The sequence below is a fragment of the Mus pahari genome, chromosome 2 (assembly GCF_900095145.1).
Source record: "Mus pahari chromosome 2, PAHARI_EIJ_v1.1, whole genome shotgun sequence".
Taxonomy (NCBI): Eukaryota; Metazoa; Chordata; class Mammalia; order Rodentia; family Muridae; genus Mus; species Mus pahari.
The window spans coordinates 66,067,184-66,084,033 of NC_034591.1; the positions used below are offsets into that span (position 1 = coordinate 66,067,184).

Consider the following 16,850-nt stretch of genomic DNA (forward strand, 5'->3'; position numbering starts at 1 on the left):
AGCCTGGCCCAGGAGGAAGACTTTGTCAATTTCCTGTAGATTTGAGGCATAACATGGGCATGACCTTGTCAACAATACCTACTCAGTCAGAGCTTCATTTATTCTTTATATATTCACTGGAGGTTTCCTCAACTCCCCACAAGAGAAAGGATGATTTCATCTTTCAGTTGCACAGGGAGAGTCCAAAATAGCAGGCTGACAGAACAGGAAGCTGAAAAATCACATCTTCAACTGCACGAAGGAAGTAGAGAGAGTGAACTGGAATGAGTCTATTAACTCTCAAAGCCCACACCCAGTGATGTACTTCCTCCAGCAAGTCTTCATGTCCTAAAAGTTATATAACTTCTCCAAATAGTGCCACTAACTGGTGGGTGGGAGGGGATGGGGGCGTCAAGTGATCAAATACCTGAGCCTATGGGGCACATTTCTCATTCAAACCACCACAGAGTGATAAGCCTATACATGGTTGATCTTTGCCTTCTTGGTTTGAAATCTTAAACCAATGCTATCTATCCCAGAAAAATATTAAAGAGAGATGGAACTGGGGGGAAAGCATTAGGAGAAGAAGCCAACTGCATTATTTTCAAAGATATCTAGACTTAGGATTAAGCCAGTTAATATAATCAAATTACATCAAAGGTACTTTTTGCATGCACAATTAAAGACTTGGGAGGGTTTGAAAAATCCTGAGAATTTGGAAATAAATTCTCTTTCACTCATATGTTTGTTAGAGATCATGGCTCACGGAGTCAGCAGGCTTGAATGATGCTGATGATTGAAAAGATCAGTAATGTACAAGTCCAAGAGAGAAAATTTTCTCTGATCCTAGGTAAACTTGTCAAGTCTGGGACCAGTGATACACCTCAGGGAGTAAAGTCACTTGTTGCCAAAGCTGGCCACCTGAGTTTAATCATTGGTAGAAAGAAGGAACCAACTCTTGCAGGTTGTCCTCTAACCCCACCAGTACATCTTGGAATGCTTGTGTCCACATATACACACATACACAAAACAAATTTTAAAAATTTTTAAATGGGTCTAAGAGGAAAAAAAAAAACTAAATCACACATGCTAGTTGAAAATATGAAATTCCACATTATACCCACACATTTCTAAGGAAATGGGAAGAGAAAGGTCTCTAACTCTTTTTGTCATTGTCCTGAAGATTCTTAGCTGTCTATACCCAGGGATAAATTAGCCTTCTGAGCTGAGTCCCTAGCAAGGTTCTACCTGAATCGTAACACTGGTCTCTCTGTTTATCATACCAAGTACAGACCTTGGAAATGTTTCTCACAGTGACTTGGCACCATCCAGCAGGCATTGGTCTGGTTCTCTGCTCCATCTACTGGAGGAAAAGTTAGATCCATAGGGAGATAGTCTGCTTGAACTGCTCAAGTGGAAGCCCAACCCTTGCAAATTTATCTGTGGGCTGGAAGGGTCTGGGAATGTAGATCAATGGCAGAACCTTGCTTGGCAGGTACAAGGTCATAGGTTTTATACCCAGTCCTGCCAAAAAGAAACAAAATTTGCTTGTATGGATTACTAACTATAGATGTTCAACTGACCTGAGAAAGGTTTTTCAGAATCTATTTGTCTTTGGAGTGCTACATGGAATTCATCTTTGAGAAACATATAAATTTTGTTCTGATTTTTTTTAACAGAAAAGAAATAGAAAATTAAGCCATTAACATTCCTCTCAGTGTTTCTGAACTTTAAGCCTGTTACACATTCCTGAAGGGTCTAGTGCTTTATTAAAGCCATACTAAATATTAAAGAAGCAATTACTTTTAAACAAATAATGGGTGCTGTAAAAGTCTCATCAGCATATAAACCCAAACTGTTCATAATGTATGGAATATAAGTGGGTGGAAGACAGATCTCAGCAGAACAAGAGAAAACAAGCCCTCTGTTTCTGTGTCTGTAGGTCCTGTGGGTTTGGATTAAAAGAACTGCAAATAAACAAAAAAAAAAAAAAAAAAAAAAAAAAAAAAAAGGAAATGACAGAAGCATATCTACTGTCTTAATAAAAAAAAAAAAAAAAAAAAAAAAACCACCACCAACAACAAAACAGTCCCTACTAAAATGTTCTATACTGGGCCAAGTGGTGCATGCCTTTAATCCCAGCACTCGGAAGGCAGAGACAAGCAGATCTCTGTGACTTTGAGGCCAGACTGGTCTACAAATTGAGTCCAGGACAGCAAGGGGTATTACACAGAAAAACCCTGAGACAAAAACAAAAACAAAAAAAATCAACAACAACAAATGTACAGTAAAGTGGCTTAGAAAATGTCATTAAAGTCCATAGAGTATTATCAGCAATTTAGAGACTGTTTAAATCATACAGGAGGATTATCAAGGTCATATTCTCCCAAATTACATCCAGTGCTTGAATGTCTCTGGACTCACTGTCTTGAAAGCAACCACTGGGGAACACCCTAAGATAACTATTCTTTTTTTTTGTTTTGTTTTGTTTTGTTTTTTGTTTTTTGTTTTTTGAGACAGGGTTTCTCTGTATAGCCCTGGCTGTCCTGGAACTCACTTTGTAGACCAGGTTGACCTTGAACTCAGAAATCTGCCTGCCTCTGCCTCCCGAGAACTGGGATTAAAGGCGTGACTATTCTAATCATACATTTATCATCAGATCAGGGACCAGCTGCCTCAGAACATTCTAAGATTCTCTAACATTGCCCGTAAATGAGCCATATAGCATTGGAACTTACACAAAAAGAAATAGCAAAAATGGGGATGGGGGTTTCTTGAATGTTTGTGGGAGGCTGTTGGGAGTTTGTCAAAAGACCCTCACTCACAAAGACCACAGAGACCGCCATTGCTGAACACTGCATGAGAATTTTTATTGATCCAACATGTTGGGGACTCCCCTCTCAGCATGCAGGCTCGAGGAGAGACCCAGAACAAAGAAAGAACACACTTTTTATACCTTTGTAAAGGGCTGATTTGAGCAACAGGGTAACTGGCTTATTCTAATTGGTGTGGCAAGTATTGGTTGGTTTGCATAGTGACTACCTCTGGCCTGGTGACCCACTTGAATTCATTTTGGGTATTACAAGACAGTAGCAAGGTTGGGGCCATCTGACACGGTAGAAATTTCATTTGTAGAAGTGAACAGTGTCAAAGAGCTGTGTGAACGCGTACGTATGAAATGCCTTGGTGCGTGTGACTCTTGTACTTCCCTCTGTCTGTCTTTCTCCACAGCCAGCGCTGATTTCCCATACAACCCGGGACAAGGCCAAGCTATAAGAAATGGAGTCAACAGAAACTCAGCTATCATTGGAGGTATGTAGGACATAGGACAGACTTTCTAGCAGCTACTCACCTGGAAAAAGCAATTTAAAACAAATGGGGCTGGAGAGATGGCTTAGCAGTTAAGAGTAGATACTGTTCTTCCAGACGGACCCAAGTTCAGTACCCAGATTCCATATCAGACTGCCCACAACTGCCCGTAACTCTAGCTCCAGGGAATCCTCCATAGGCACCCACATGCATATGCCCATACTCATGCACAGACAAACACATATGCATAAATAAAATATATTTAAAAGGGTAGCTAAATGACATTATCCCAGGTTCAATTATAGTCTCATCAAGGTCCCTATCCTTATTAGTTTTGGCTTTTTTAAAGATAAACTCATCGTATGAACCTATGCATGACACAGGTCAGTGACTATTAAGTTCAGACATTCATATCCACCACCACAACATACAGAACACATCATCCTAAAAAGACTTCTCAGCTGCTTTTATAATCACTTTCTTTTAAACCCCATCTAATCCTTTTGCTCCTCCAGGGTTTCAATAACTGGTATAAAATTTGTCTTCCTTTTCATTGCATAATTTTTTTTTTAGATCTGTCCACACTGTTTTGCCTATCAATAGCATTTCTTTCTCTTGACAAGTTGCATTTTATTGAATGAATATGTTGTTCTTTGTCCTATCTACTTACCTAGATTGTCTCCATATTTGGGTTATTATGAGTAAAACTACTATGAAAAATCTTGCACACATCTTAGGTGGACATAAGTATCCATTTTTCTTTGATAATTCCTAGAAATTCAATCTCTAAGATATTAAAATAAGTAGATCTTTAGCTTTGTAAGACATTAACATGCAGCTTTCCAAATTATCCAACCACCTCACAGTCCTATGATCAATATCTAAAAGGCCAGGTGCTCCACAATCTCACCAACTCTCACTGCTGTCAGCCTTCTTACTTACCACTCTGGTAGATGAGTCGCGATGTCACTGTGCTTTTTGATGTGTGATAATCTCATCACTAGTGATGCTGAGTGTCTATTCATATGTTTATTGTCATGTGTATATATTTTGTGAGCTGTCTTGAAATCTTTCTCCACCTCCTTAATTACTTGTTTTGTTTCTCACTATTGATTAGAAAGAGCTTGTATGCTGTATACAAATCCTTTGTCAGACAGACATCATATTTTTTTCACAATCTACATTTTGTTAACAAACCCAACTCCATGTTGTACATTCTTATTGATTTTCTGTTTAGTGGTTCTTTCTATTACAAAGCAAAAGAGGCCCGCAGTGTCTAGCTGTGGTTACAGATGGGTCTGATTCTTCCTCTGATTCTGTCAGTTCTCACTTTGTTGTTTTGAAGTTCTATCAGATGGGTCCACATTTGGAATGCTTACCTCTTCTTGAATACTTTGTCATTGTGAAAGGTTGCTTATTCCTTCTGGGCAAGAGGACAAGTCACTTCTGATTCCTCCTGTTAACCCCTTTGTGTCTGGAAGCAGACAGAAGCCATATGTTACTTCTGCTATCCTCGTAACTATCACTGGGAAAGAGTCACATCCAAGGGAGCTGGGATTGAGGCAATGGTGAGAAAATCTGGGACGTGGACAAGGCTTGTCTAACCTCTGACTTCTCTGGTCTCCCTAGGGGTCATTGCTGTGGTGATTTTCACCATCCTCTGCACCCTGGTCTTCCTCATCCGGTACATGTTCCGTCACAAGGGCACCTACCACACCAACGAGGCCAAGGGAGCTGAGTCAGCCGAGAGCGCAGATGCTGCCATCATGAATAACGACCCCAACTTCACAGAGACCATTGACGAGAGCAAAAAGGAGTGGCTCATTTGAGGGGTGGCTTTTCAGCCATGGGATAGGGAGGGAGGAGTTAAGGGAGGAGGGGGAGGGACAGAGCACCCCGCGTCATACCCCTGAGCACACGCTTACACTATCAGCACAAGCTGGGGAAGGCAAGCAACCCAATATTCTTAAGACTGATGGCCACACAAAATATACTTTTTAATATTTCTTTATAGCTGAGTTCCCGCCCCCCTTCCGTATCAAAACAAAATAATACAAAAATGCTTTTAGAGTTTAAGCAACAGTTGAACTTTGTAGGTACTATCTGTCTTATTTTGTGTGTGTTTAGAGGTGTTCTAAAAACCCGTGGTAACAGGGCAAGTTTTCTACATTTTTAAGAGCCCTTAGATCGTGGATTTTTTTTTTTCTCAAGAAAAACTGATACACATCCATACAGCCTCCGACATTCTCTTTCATTTGCATTTAGTCGACTTTTAATGGGCTGTTGTAGCAACTAGCTTGTGTCCACATAATATTTCTTTTGGTGTCCCATAAAATGGAAATGAGAAAAGGGGCAAAGTGCCTATTTGTCCAGTCTTCGTCAATAACACCTCAGTCTAGGCCAGTTTTATGAAGGTTCCTGTCTGGCCTCAGCCAGGGAAGGGAGAGTGAGTGGCCTGTCCTGCAGCAATGGAACCAGCCCAAGTGGAGTCAAGCACCCAAGAATCCAGCTAATAAATGCATATTGGGCTTATTGCTTTTGTTTTTATTGACTTCTACACGCTGATGTCCCATGTATGTAGTCTTAGACCTGTTTGATATCTGTAACTATCAGCTATAATACTGTGGTGACCAACTGCTATAGGATTTCGCCTCTGTTTTAACTACAACATATTGGATTGTATGTGTCTATGCCTCCATGGGGGATTAGAGCCAAAGGGAATGTCTTCTTTGCTCTGTTTCTTTTATATTTATAACAAAAATATGGACACTTTCTAGTGAATGCATAAGTTAGTGTGCTTTTCTTATTTTGCTTTAAACTTCGAGTTTTTACACTGCTGTGATAAAATCCTAGCAGATAGCATCCTCCAGATGGCACAATTCAATAAAGCCAACTTGCAGCTGCTGTTATTCTGGAATCCTGTGGGAGACACTGCCATATTTTAAACCAACTTTATCACAGGAACTCTATCATGATACAGAGACCTGTGACAGACACATTAGAATCCGAAGTCACCATCAACCTGATCATCAATTACGGCTTCTCTTCAAGAGAACATAATTGTCTAGTAAATAACACATCTTAGGGTAATCAGGAATCTTGGGAAGTTTGCTCCAAAAATTTTTCTTGATTTTATGTAAAAATAGGCTTTGTGTAAGTAAATGGGAGCAATTCTTCCTATTGGAACACCCAAAAAGAATTTAATCAATTTATTTTTTTAATTACACAAAAGTTCTCTCTTGAATGGATGCCATTTATAATTGTAATATGCCGGGCCTCTTATACTTAAAAACCTCTTTTTAAAAATTTTGTAGGCTCCAACATTTTGAGGAATTAAATGTGATGATTCTTTCTTTCTCCTCTTAGAAGGACAGTGAGGTTAAAGTAGTATTGATGCTATTTTTCTCGTGGTCTGTCTTAATAAGCTACATATTTCTACTTAGTTGGGATTTTACTCAGACACTTTCAAGGTTCTCCAAATGCTTAACTTATTAGAGGATCTCAATTTCCTGAATAACAGAAAACTTTATCCCAAGCTTCTCTTTGCACAAGTTTATAACGGGCTCCAAAAGGATGCAAGGGGAGGCAAGTGCCCCCCCAATCAAGAAAACAGAATAAAAGGGAATCCTGAGACTCTTTTTAATTGCAAGCAGACCTCAAACAGTTCCATGAATACCCTGGATTGTCAAGCCTTGCTCATTCTTTCATAAAACAGATTAAATGGAAAGGTATGTAACAGAACGAACTGTGAGAACAATGGTAGCATTTACTTATGAGAGCACATTTGAGGCCAAAGGACATTTTATTTCATCAAGATACCTGACCATAGTGCAGTCGTCTCCATAATTTCAAATTGAAAAAGGAAATGTTTACCATTATGGCTTGAAATTGTTTCTGATTTAAAAACAACTTATTCTACAGGCATTACTTTTGCACCTGACAAATACTGTCAGATGGAAATGCATGCCTTCTGGCACTTCCTGAGATAGCTGTGTTCCTTGTGCCTCATCCCAGCACTTCTCTTCCCCAAAATGATTAGCAAGAAAAATCATCAAGGATAGCCCCAGTGTTAAAGTGTTCTCACCCTGTCCTTCTCCTCACTCTTCCCTTCCCTTGTGTCTGCCACAAAAGACAAAGATTGAGGGCCAGCCCATCTCTCACATATTAGCAAGGCTAGGGCACTGAATGGTGCCATCGGTTAAGACACCCAAGAGATCCACTGACGCAGCTTCTCCTAAGCAGTTACAGTATGGCTGACAAACAGGACACACAAAGGTGGGTACAGTAGTAAGTAGCTACATTAATTGCTAAAGTCTTAACTTCTTCTTGGAATGACCTTAACCAAGTCAGTCACATCTGTGTATGACAGGCATGAGTGTTCTGTTATGAATGGGAAATAATTGCTCATTTGAAGAAAAAGAAAGCAATTCTCTATTCCAGTTCTTCCCTTGACAGTTTGGCATGACATTGCTTCAATAGTCATGATGTAACCCAGACTTGCCTGATCCTATTCTGTTCTTCTCCACTACCATCTCAGCATCTTATATCCAGTGTATCATCCACCAAGCACAGACTAATGGAAAGCCCTGTAAGCAATAACAATACATAAACCAAACAAAACACCCAAGACACTGTACCAAAGGAATAAGACACACTAGTGCGTGCCTGTAATCCTAGCATTTGAGAGACTGGGACAGGAGGGAAATGAGTTCAAGGTCAGCCTGAGCTAAATAGCAAGTTCCAGCCAGCCTTGAGCTGTCTAATGAGACAAATCTCAAAAAATGTTCTAAATAAATGAAGCTTCAGAGAACATTAGTGGCTGACTGAGGCTTGTGCATGGATGAAACTTGCTCTGCATTTAAACAAATATCTCTGTTTTTCAAGAAGCTAAAAATGAAAGACTCCAAATGAATGCAAAATGAGTGGCACTCTATATTCCCAAAATAGCATATTCTCTGGATTTCATAGAAGCTAATTCAGGACATCAAAATTATTTTGTGGCTGAATTTTCCCTGGGCCTTCTTAATATGTAAGAGTATATTTCCACACTGCTGTCTACCTACTGTTCAAAAATGGGGAGGTTTATGAATTTATTTTATTAAAGATCTGGGGAACAAGAGTTTAGAGGACTTTTGTTAGAAATCATCCTATTTCTCTGCATTAGATGAGAAAGCATCCCTCCCCATAGGAGCAGGAGTTCAAAGGCAGCAGAGGCAGAGTCAGCATGAGCAGTGAGTAGACTAAGTGGTTGGACAGCTTAGGAGAGCACCAGGGACAGACAAAGGCCTGTACAGCAAAAAGTACTGCAGAGAGAAGCCAACAGGTTCTGGCTCCAACTGTACCAGAGTTAAGGTAGTGTTGGAAGACACACTAACTTCTACAGTAAGATCTGTTCTCTTTGATCTCTCAATTTGTTCTTTTTTCTCCTCTCCTTGCTGCACCCTTCTCTTCGGGGGAGTGTTAATAGTCCTTTTACATCTCATGCTTATAAACAATGCCTGCTGTGAACTCTTTTTATTATTATTATTATTATTATTATTCTGTAATTTTAAGCACTTAAAAAAAGGAAAGGAACATTTATGAGTTTGACTTATTCAACCAATATCAGTTTCTGAAGTGCTCTTCCTGATGAGCGACCTGATCCTGAAATAAGTGAGGAAAAGCAACCACGCATCTCACTCATTTTTGGCTAAAAACAAAGGGCATCTTTTTTAGATAATGTTTTGGTGAGTGTGACCCCGTGAGTTAGCTGATAGATCTCAACATGTATATAGGCACGGAGACACACATCTATAATCCCAGCGTTTATAGCCAAGAAGTCAGAAATTTAAGGCCAGCCTCAGCTATATATGGGTTCAAAGCCAGCCTGGGCAACAGTAAAACTCCATCTCAAAAGAACAAGCAAAAAGAATCTCAGGCCACCAAGATGACTCCGTAGGTAAAAGCACTTGCCATGCAAATCTGACCATGTAAACGCAATCCATGGATCTTACCTAGAGTGGAAGGAAAGAACTGACTCCCAAGAGTAGTCCTCTGATCCCCTACACACACACACACACACACACACTAAAAATTAGAATGAATCCCTACCCTTTCTCCATCCTCGACTTGCTATGTGACCCTGGCCATACTCAAGAACTTCTGCCCATCCTTCTCTAGTGTGTAAATGGGACTGCTTTACCTACTTTGAAAGACAATTATGAGCACAATGGATTCTTGACTGTGGAGCACTTTGAAGCCCAAATATAAAGTCCAAAGTTAAAGGAACCTCAAATAAAGACTGAGTTGACTTGTAGCTGCAAGCTGCATTTAAAAGGCACTATGCAAACAAAGTAGCCATGCACACAAACATGGAGACTTATGGGGTACTGCTGAACCACTGCTGAATTTTGAATCAGAGACCTCCAGGAAGCTAGGCTGCCAACATAGGGAAGCAGAACCCAATGGAAACCTAGAGAAACTGGAAATTAATTGTAAATCTCTGAATCCTCACATGGGCCCAACTTGTGGCTCACAGTATACACAAGGGGGAAAAAGGCATTTTCATGTAGCCTGGAGGCCTTGTGCCTCCTCTACAGTACAGTCATTACTCCATAGTAATGTCAGAAACTTTCAAGAGAGTTTCTTTTACCACAGTGTTTTTATATATTCTTTCTCTCATTTAAAGTAGTCTATAAAAGTCACTGTCAATAAAACAGAGAAGTGATATCCAAAAGCTGAGTAAAGACAAGACAAAGGTAATAAAGATAGAAATGGGCACACGTGTCTACATCCAACACCCGTTCACACGTTTCTATTCCAGATGAAAATGTGCTGTGAGAACACATCTGCTAAGACAGCTTGCCCCATTTCCCAGGCCTGGGTGACTTACAGTACCCGGGTGCTGGCTTCTGAGATGGCTGTGAAGGTGTAGCAGTTCCTCCCGAGGAGGCCAAGAAACTGTTCTGGATGTTGCCAATTCTCAGTTTTGCTTTGTCCGGTTCTTGTCGGTTCTTAAGCCCATGGTGACTGTAGAGGTTAAGGCTGAGGAAAGCTGAGCTAAGTATTCTTCCTGTGAGTCAGTAGGGACTCCATCCCTGTGAAACAAGACGAAATTTCACTCTAAAAGCAACAGCATGTAAACTAGAATGAAAGAAGGAAATTATGTATGTATGCCTATTATTCTTTTGTGAATGTCCTTCATTTACCTAAAGTTATATTAGAAACAGATTGATAAATAAAAGATTCAAAATAGTTTTAATTATCCTAAAAGCAATTCTTTGTGTTTTATACCAATTGGTTGTCTTAGAACTAATCTCCAGCCTTCCGCAAATGTGGGAAAGTAGCTGTCTACTGAGAATATGGGTGTCTTGAAAGCTGTAGAGATATCGACACCTCTCCAAAGGCAGGTCTTATTTAGATCCATGGTTAGCCTTTTCTTGCAAGTATACCCTCCTCTACCATTTTGCATTGAGTAGCTAAATGGATATTGACTTCATATGTTGGGTTAATTTATATGCAGCTTGAAAAAATGCAGTTAGAGTCAATTTATTTCCAAAGTATATTCTGACCGTTATCTGAAAAGTGGGTATTACTAGACAGTGGGCAGAATGATCCAGGCCAATAACCTGGGTAAGAGGACTTGGGCTACATCAGTAGCTTCTAATCTGGCAAGTCCATGCCATGTACATTAAGAGCTAAATTGTTCCCACTTGCTAGTCTTCTGTTGCCATTGGGGAACAATTTCTATTTACTTAATTATCAGTGTGACTAAAAACCAGCTCTATTGTTCTACACTGATCCACAAGACCAATCAACAAGAGCCCTCAGTGTGTTTGGAAACCATCATACTATATGGTGATTTGTAGCAATTCCACTTTTCAGGCATGATCCAACAGGAACAGATGCAGAGGGAATATCATAAAGTTTCTAAAGAAAAGGAAATCTGCACTCTAGACTTGAGTAACAATTTTGAGAAGGCTGAACTAGCAGCTTCAGGGCTTGCCAACCCCAATCAGAGCTTTGGAGCCACAGTGTGCTAGCGTCCCTTCCAGACCCACTGATGACAAACCTTGTCTGCATGGACACCAGGAAATTCTAGAAGGGGACTGACTCTGTTTTGCATAAGATAATGTTTGCTAAATTGGTGGTGGAGTAAAGCAGGGATGGAAAAAAATGGGAGGAAGGATTTCATTTTGAAGAATATATATGACAAAATTACTTTTGTCAGTTATGATTTCCACATGCTGCACTTACAAGAGCAGAAAGAGGAGGAAAATGCAGTGTTGTGTTTTGAGGAGGGGTCTATATCTTCCCTAAGGAGGCTTTGTATAAAAAAATGACGTTACATCCCTGGTGCATCTGTTCATTTCACTCAGCATCTGGGTGTACAGTAAGTGAGCCCTATGGAACATCCAGACAGTTACCGTCCATGCTAGGCCATCGCCAAAGGAGAGAAACCTGAGAAGGCATGGCTATTCCTTCTAAAAACAGAAACTCAGAATTGTAAGATCAGTGATGCCCTGACCAGATGGAAACTGAGACATGAACTTATTTTGACATCAATAAAGGAAAGGAAGAATCTACAAAGTTTAAGTGTATAAAAACATAGGCTAAAATAGGGGTCAAGAATAATCCTTTATATCACAAAGGTTCTAGCATAATCAAATCAGATACAAACTACAAATCAGTAAGAATCATGTTTGAGACAAATAAAAAGGAAAAATACTTCACCCCACACCTACTAAAAATTATTGTGGATAAATATTCATATATTCATATATTCATGATATCTTCCAGATTGTTTCAATATAATATATAATATAATTTCAAAATAACAGATTAGTATAATTATAACAATAATGATAATGATAAGGGCAGACAAGTCTATTAATGCTTATGAAACATTTCCCATGTATTTAGCACAACTCACGCAGGGCTAAGCTAAGAGGGTGGACACGGCCCTGGTCTTACAAAACCTGCATTTTGAGGGAGGAAAAAGAACAGAAGCACACAAATTAATATGCAATAAAGCACTAAGTGATTTGTACCCAAGGCCCTTAAACACAGAGGGTGATGGGTTGTGGAGGGACCTTCTCAGGAAAGGCAGTATGGTTGACAGCTGAAGGGAAGTGAGCCTGCCAAAGATGAGAGCAATCCTCCTTAGAGACCACAGAGTAGCCGGCATAAAGAACTGAGGGGAGAAGGAGGGTAGAGGCCCAGACCCCAAAGGTCAGAGCTCAGAAAGAGAGAACAAAAGAAGGAGGAGCCAGCAGGTCCAGAAAACCGTTCTAAAGGTAAAGGGCAAACTCTGAGTACAACAGACTCCAAATGACTAGAAAGTTTCACATATGTCAGTCACTGTTCTCCAGGGAAGTCGAGTCAGAAGGCTGGAGAGAGAGAGAGAAAACAGGGAGGGGGAGAGATTTAAGAGACAGAGAAAGACAGAGACACGAGTTCTGGTTTTCTATTTCAGAGTAGTATAAATACAAAGAAGAAACTGTGAGCTCGCTCATGGGCACAGGGCAAGGAAGGCACAGCTAATGCAATCAGTTAACAATCCATGTTACCAATAGGATATAAGCAAAGGTCACGTAAAAGAAGCACATGTTATTACAGACCCAAAGGACACCAAAGGACAAGGTCCCCACAGATTAACACACAGAACCCTGCAGGAAGGCAAAACAGAAGACTGTGCCCTCTGCTTCTGCCTGCAGTTGCAGAAAACCTTATCTGCGCTGGTCTGAGCAGAACTTTGCCAATAACTCTACTTTTGATCATGGATGAAGAAATATACATCAAATGTAAAATTTTATATCTGCACTAGCACCCCATAGAACCAAAAGAACACTCCTGTGAAAGTGATTATTTCTGAAGCTGGACCACTGGGCAGATGTCTCTTTGTAACTCATCCCGTTGTAAATAAAATGTACTTGGCTAAAGCACAGATCTGGCTAGAAGCATGCCCTGGGCTTTGTTTAAAGAAAAAAAAAAAAAAAACAAGATGCTTCTGCCATATATTTCTGGCTGATCAAGTTATCACTCCTCTAAATTAAATTTACAGAGCTCGTTCACTTTTATTCCAAGCAGTAACCATGGCATTCTCTAAATCATTGCCAGTGTAGCAGATATATTGATCACTGCCAGGCCTGTCATTAGGAATCTCAGTTTAAGCACTGCCGGAGCAAGCTCTGAAGTTTAATTAGTATCCCCGTCTGGTGTTGTAAAATACAAGCCTGGGACATATGAGAAAGAAATATGGGCTAATGTGAATGTTAAAGCCACAAAGCCTGCAGCGAGCGTGAGCAGATAGCTGAACTGGTCCAGATTCAGAATGGCATGCCATTGCGCCTGGACACAGTGTGCGGCTGATTTGAGGAAATATATTTATTTGTTCTTTTCAAGAAGACCATCGTTTTCTAGAGTGATGAAGAAGGAACAAACAATGGGCATTAGGTTCTGTGGCAAGGTTACATGGTAACACGGATTCCTATATTTCTATATTCCCACTTCGATAATGTAATCAAGATAATCCCCACTAGGCATGCGCACAAGGCCAATCTGGTCTGTACAATCCTCCATGGAAGCTCCTTTCCCATGTGATCTAGTTTGTGTTAAATTAACAAAACTAACCATCATGTGTGCACACTCTCCCTGTCTACTGGATCCAGGGCTTCGAAGGGCACGGAAAGTTCCCACCATCTTCTGATCCTGGTTCTTGCTTACACTCACTTGATCTATTCTACCTGACGCATGTTGAAAGACCCCCATTCCGGGGAGACCCTTGCTCAAGTCCCAGGATGAGCCGATGCCCCAATAACTCAAGAGAAACTGTTCTTGATACAAAATGCATAAGGGTTAATCCAATATCAGCATGCTGAGGCAGAGCTCATAACCCGCACAGGGGCAGAGGAGTTCAACAACGCAGTTGCAGTTAGGGTTTTTTTTTAAAAGGAAAAAAAAACCACACACACACAAAGGGGAAACTGAGTAAACATCGTAAAAGTGAGGATTATGTATTACAGCTCATCTCTTACGGAAGGGTTGCAGGCTTATCTTTGGCAAACATTCTTGGTGGAGACGCTAAGTAAATATCATAAGAGTGGGGATAATGTATTACAGCTCATCTACTGAAGATTTACAAGCTATCTTTGGCAAACAATTTTAGTCCCTTACACAATGAATCAGGCGCCAGGGTGGGTTAAGATGACCAGTTTCAGTGTTCTTCCGTTTCTCAGGCTGAAGGCAAAAGAACAAAGGAACTCTAAGCCAGGCTTTGCTTAACAGAGGACTTCATGCTGGGCTTTGCTTCTAGGGGTCTAAGGAAACAAATTGAATTGGGGTCTTACAGTGTCTGTGGCATTCCCACATTCTAGAAGGGTCCAGAAGTAGCCCTTAATTACCAGACAATATGCAGAGTGCCTTGAGCCTGCAGCAGCCTTTTTCTTACAGACTTCCTCTCCCTGTGCTCTCCTGTGGAAAAAACATTCTCTCCCCAGCCTCGTCCCTGAGGAATTTCAACATGACCAAACTTCCTCCTCTCACAGCCCTAGTTTCTCCTCCACTGGAGACCCAGCTTGGGAAGATTGCTGCTGAGTAGGCATAGCTAGAGAATTTGTGGGAATTATTTCAAAATGAAGAGCTGGGTTCATCAAGAGAAATTGATCTCCCTTTCCCAGGCCCTTCCACCACAACCCACATAGACAGAAAACTCCAGATCATTACAAGCCTCTATACCAGCCACACTGAGTACCTAAATTAAAGCGGGAAAGAGGCCCCAGCCTCATTCACTGTTGAAAAGCCAGGGATGGGAGTGTGGATTGGAGGTGTCAATTAGACTCCCATGGGGTACAGAGTCACGGAAGAACACAGACACCACTCCCAAATCTCAGCATAACTTGTCTCAGTCCCTGGTAAAAGGCACCTTGGACTCTAAGACTTAAGGGCAGAAGAGCAGAGTCAGGTCCCTGCGCAGAGGGCAACTGAGATCCTTCCATGATATTCCACGAAAGGATGATCACACAGGCATTAAGACTCCTGGTGCATGCTTCTCTGTCCAGGAACCTCACTCACAAACACACAGGCTGCCGCAAGACTATCCTCTTTTGGGTCTTCTATCTGCGCGGAACGGGGTTCTGGTTGCAGGTGGGCAAAGGAGTTGGCGAGAGTGGGTGACAAACAGACACGAACACGAGAGAGTGTGTTGGGTCTGAATGTATTGTCCAAATGAAAACCAGACTTTTTTATACAGAAGAAAAACAAGAACAGCCAGGCGGACACATCCACCAAGTTACAGTGACACAAAACAAAAGGAATACATCAAAAATGGCGAGGTCCAGGCCATGTTTACCACTTAAAATGGAGCCAGGTGAATGTTCTGATGTAATACTAGTCTACTGTTAAACCCACCACCAGGGGTTTTTAGTAAATACCTGATTATGCTGTTCCTTCGGGTCTAGTGAAGAAACCTGTACCAGGGGAAATTCCTTCCACTAACTCTTTCATGGTTAACCCACCTATTCGCTAGGCCATTGTGTATTCCCATGTTTGGGTGAGACTCGCTATTGTTTTAAGTAATCACTATACAGACTAGCCTGGCTCTTTGTATTGCCTAATTAGTTTCACTGTCTCTACTATAAGTGAATTTGAATGTTACTGAATAGGGAACATTCTTACTGAATTTCAAGCTCATGGGCTTCAAGGATTTTCTAGGAGTCATTGGAACACTGGTGGAGGTTTAGCTATATGTCAAAAATCAATCTTTAAAGGCACTTATAATAAAACAATACTGAAAGAGAGCATACATCAGACTAATGTGGGGACAGGGTTTGAGTATACAGGTTATGAGAATGCCAAGGTTCCAGGAGGCATAGTTTCCTTGAAACTCCTTGCCTCGTGACTGCCTTCAGGCCTTTCAACCCATTGGGCAGACTTCACTGGAGTGGGCATAGCAACAGGCAAACACAATGCCAATTTCAAAACAATAAGTATGAAACAACAAGAGCGGGGTCCCTCTGGTGCAGGAAAATACCCAGATAATCTGGCAGGCAGCCACAACTCCCTTACTTCACAATTCCCTGTCCCCTTTAATATGGCACCACTCCCTCTACTTTGCTTCAGCAGCTTCAGCTATGGGGTTTTTCTGAACCCTGTTACTGAGGAAGAAGCCACTGCTCAATGAGAGCTCACAGCCTACCAACCCTGGAGTTGGACCTGGGATTGCTGTCCTTTCTCCTCTTTGGCAGCCCCTCCTCTATATTCTTGCCTGCTGCCCCTCCCCATGATCTTGAACACTAGCTACAGGCCTCCTTCCAGCTGACTCTTCCTTCATGGAAACCATATATAATCCCTCTCCTTCTGGAGCCACAGCTGAGTGCTTGAAGACCAGTTTGGGGGCTGGAGAGAAGGCTCCTTAGTAAAAGGCACTTGCTGCTTCTGCAGAGGACCTGGTTTCTGGCTTCTCACAGCTGCCTGTAATTCCAGTTCCAGAGGAGCCGACAACCTCTTCTACCCTCTAAGTATCAGACACTCATGTGTGAACATACATACATGAAGCCAAAACACTTATATACATAAAATAAAGA

General features: G+C 41.2%; 1 protein-coding gene across 2 annotated transcripts in view; it reads left to right on the plus strand.

The window, feature by feature from the left end:
* The window catches only part of Cntnap2 (contactin associated protein like 2), a 2,102,194-nt gene extending 2,096,118 nt beyond the window's left edge, over positions 1-6,076 (plus strand). For both annotated transcript variants that reach the window (XM_029535530.1, XM_021190269.2), the window contains 2 exons: positions 3,211-3,291; positions 4,918-6,076. In XM_029535530.1, coding sequence (XP_029391390.1) covers positions 3,211-3,291; positions 4,918-5,117 — 281 coding nt within the window. In that variant the 3' untranslated portion in view covers positions 5,118-6,076. The remainder of the gene's footprint in view (positions 1-3,210; positions 3,292-4,917) is intronic.
* Positions 6,077-16,850: the final 10,774 nt, after the last annotated feature.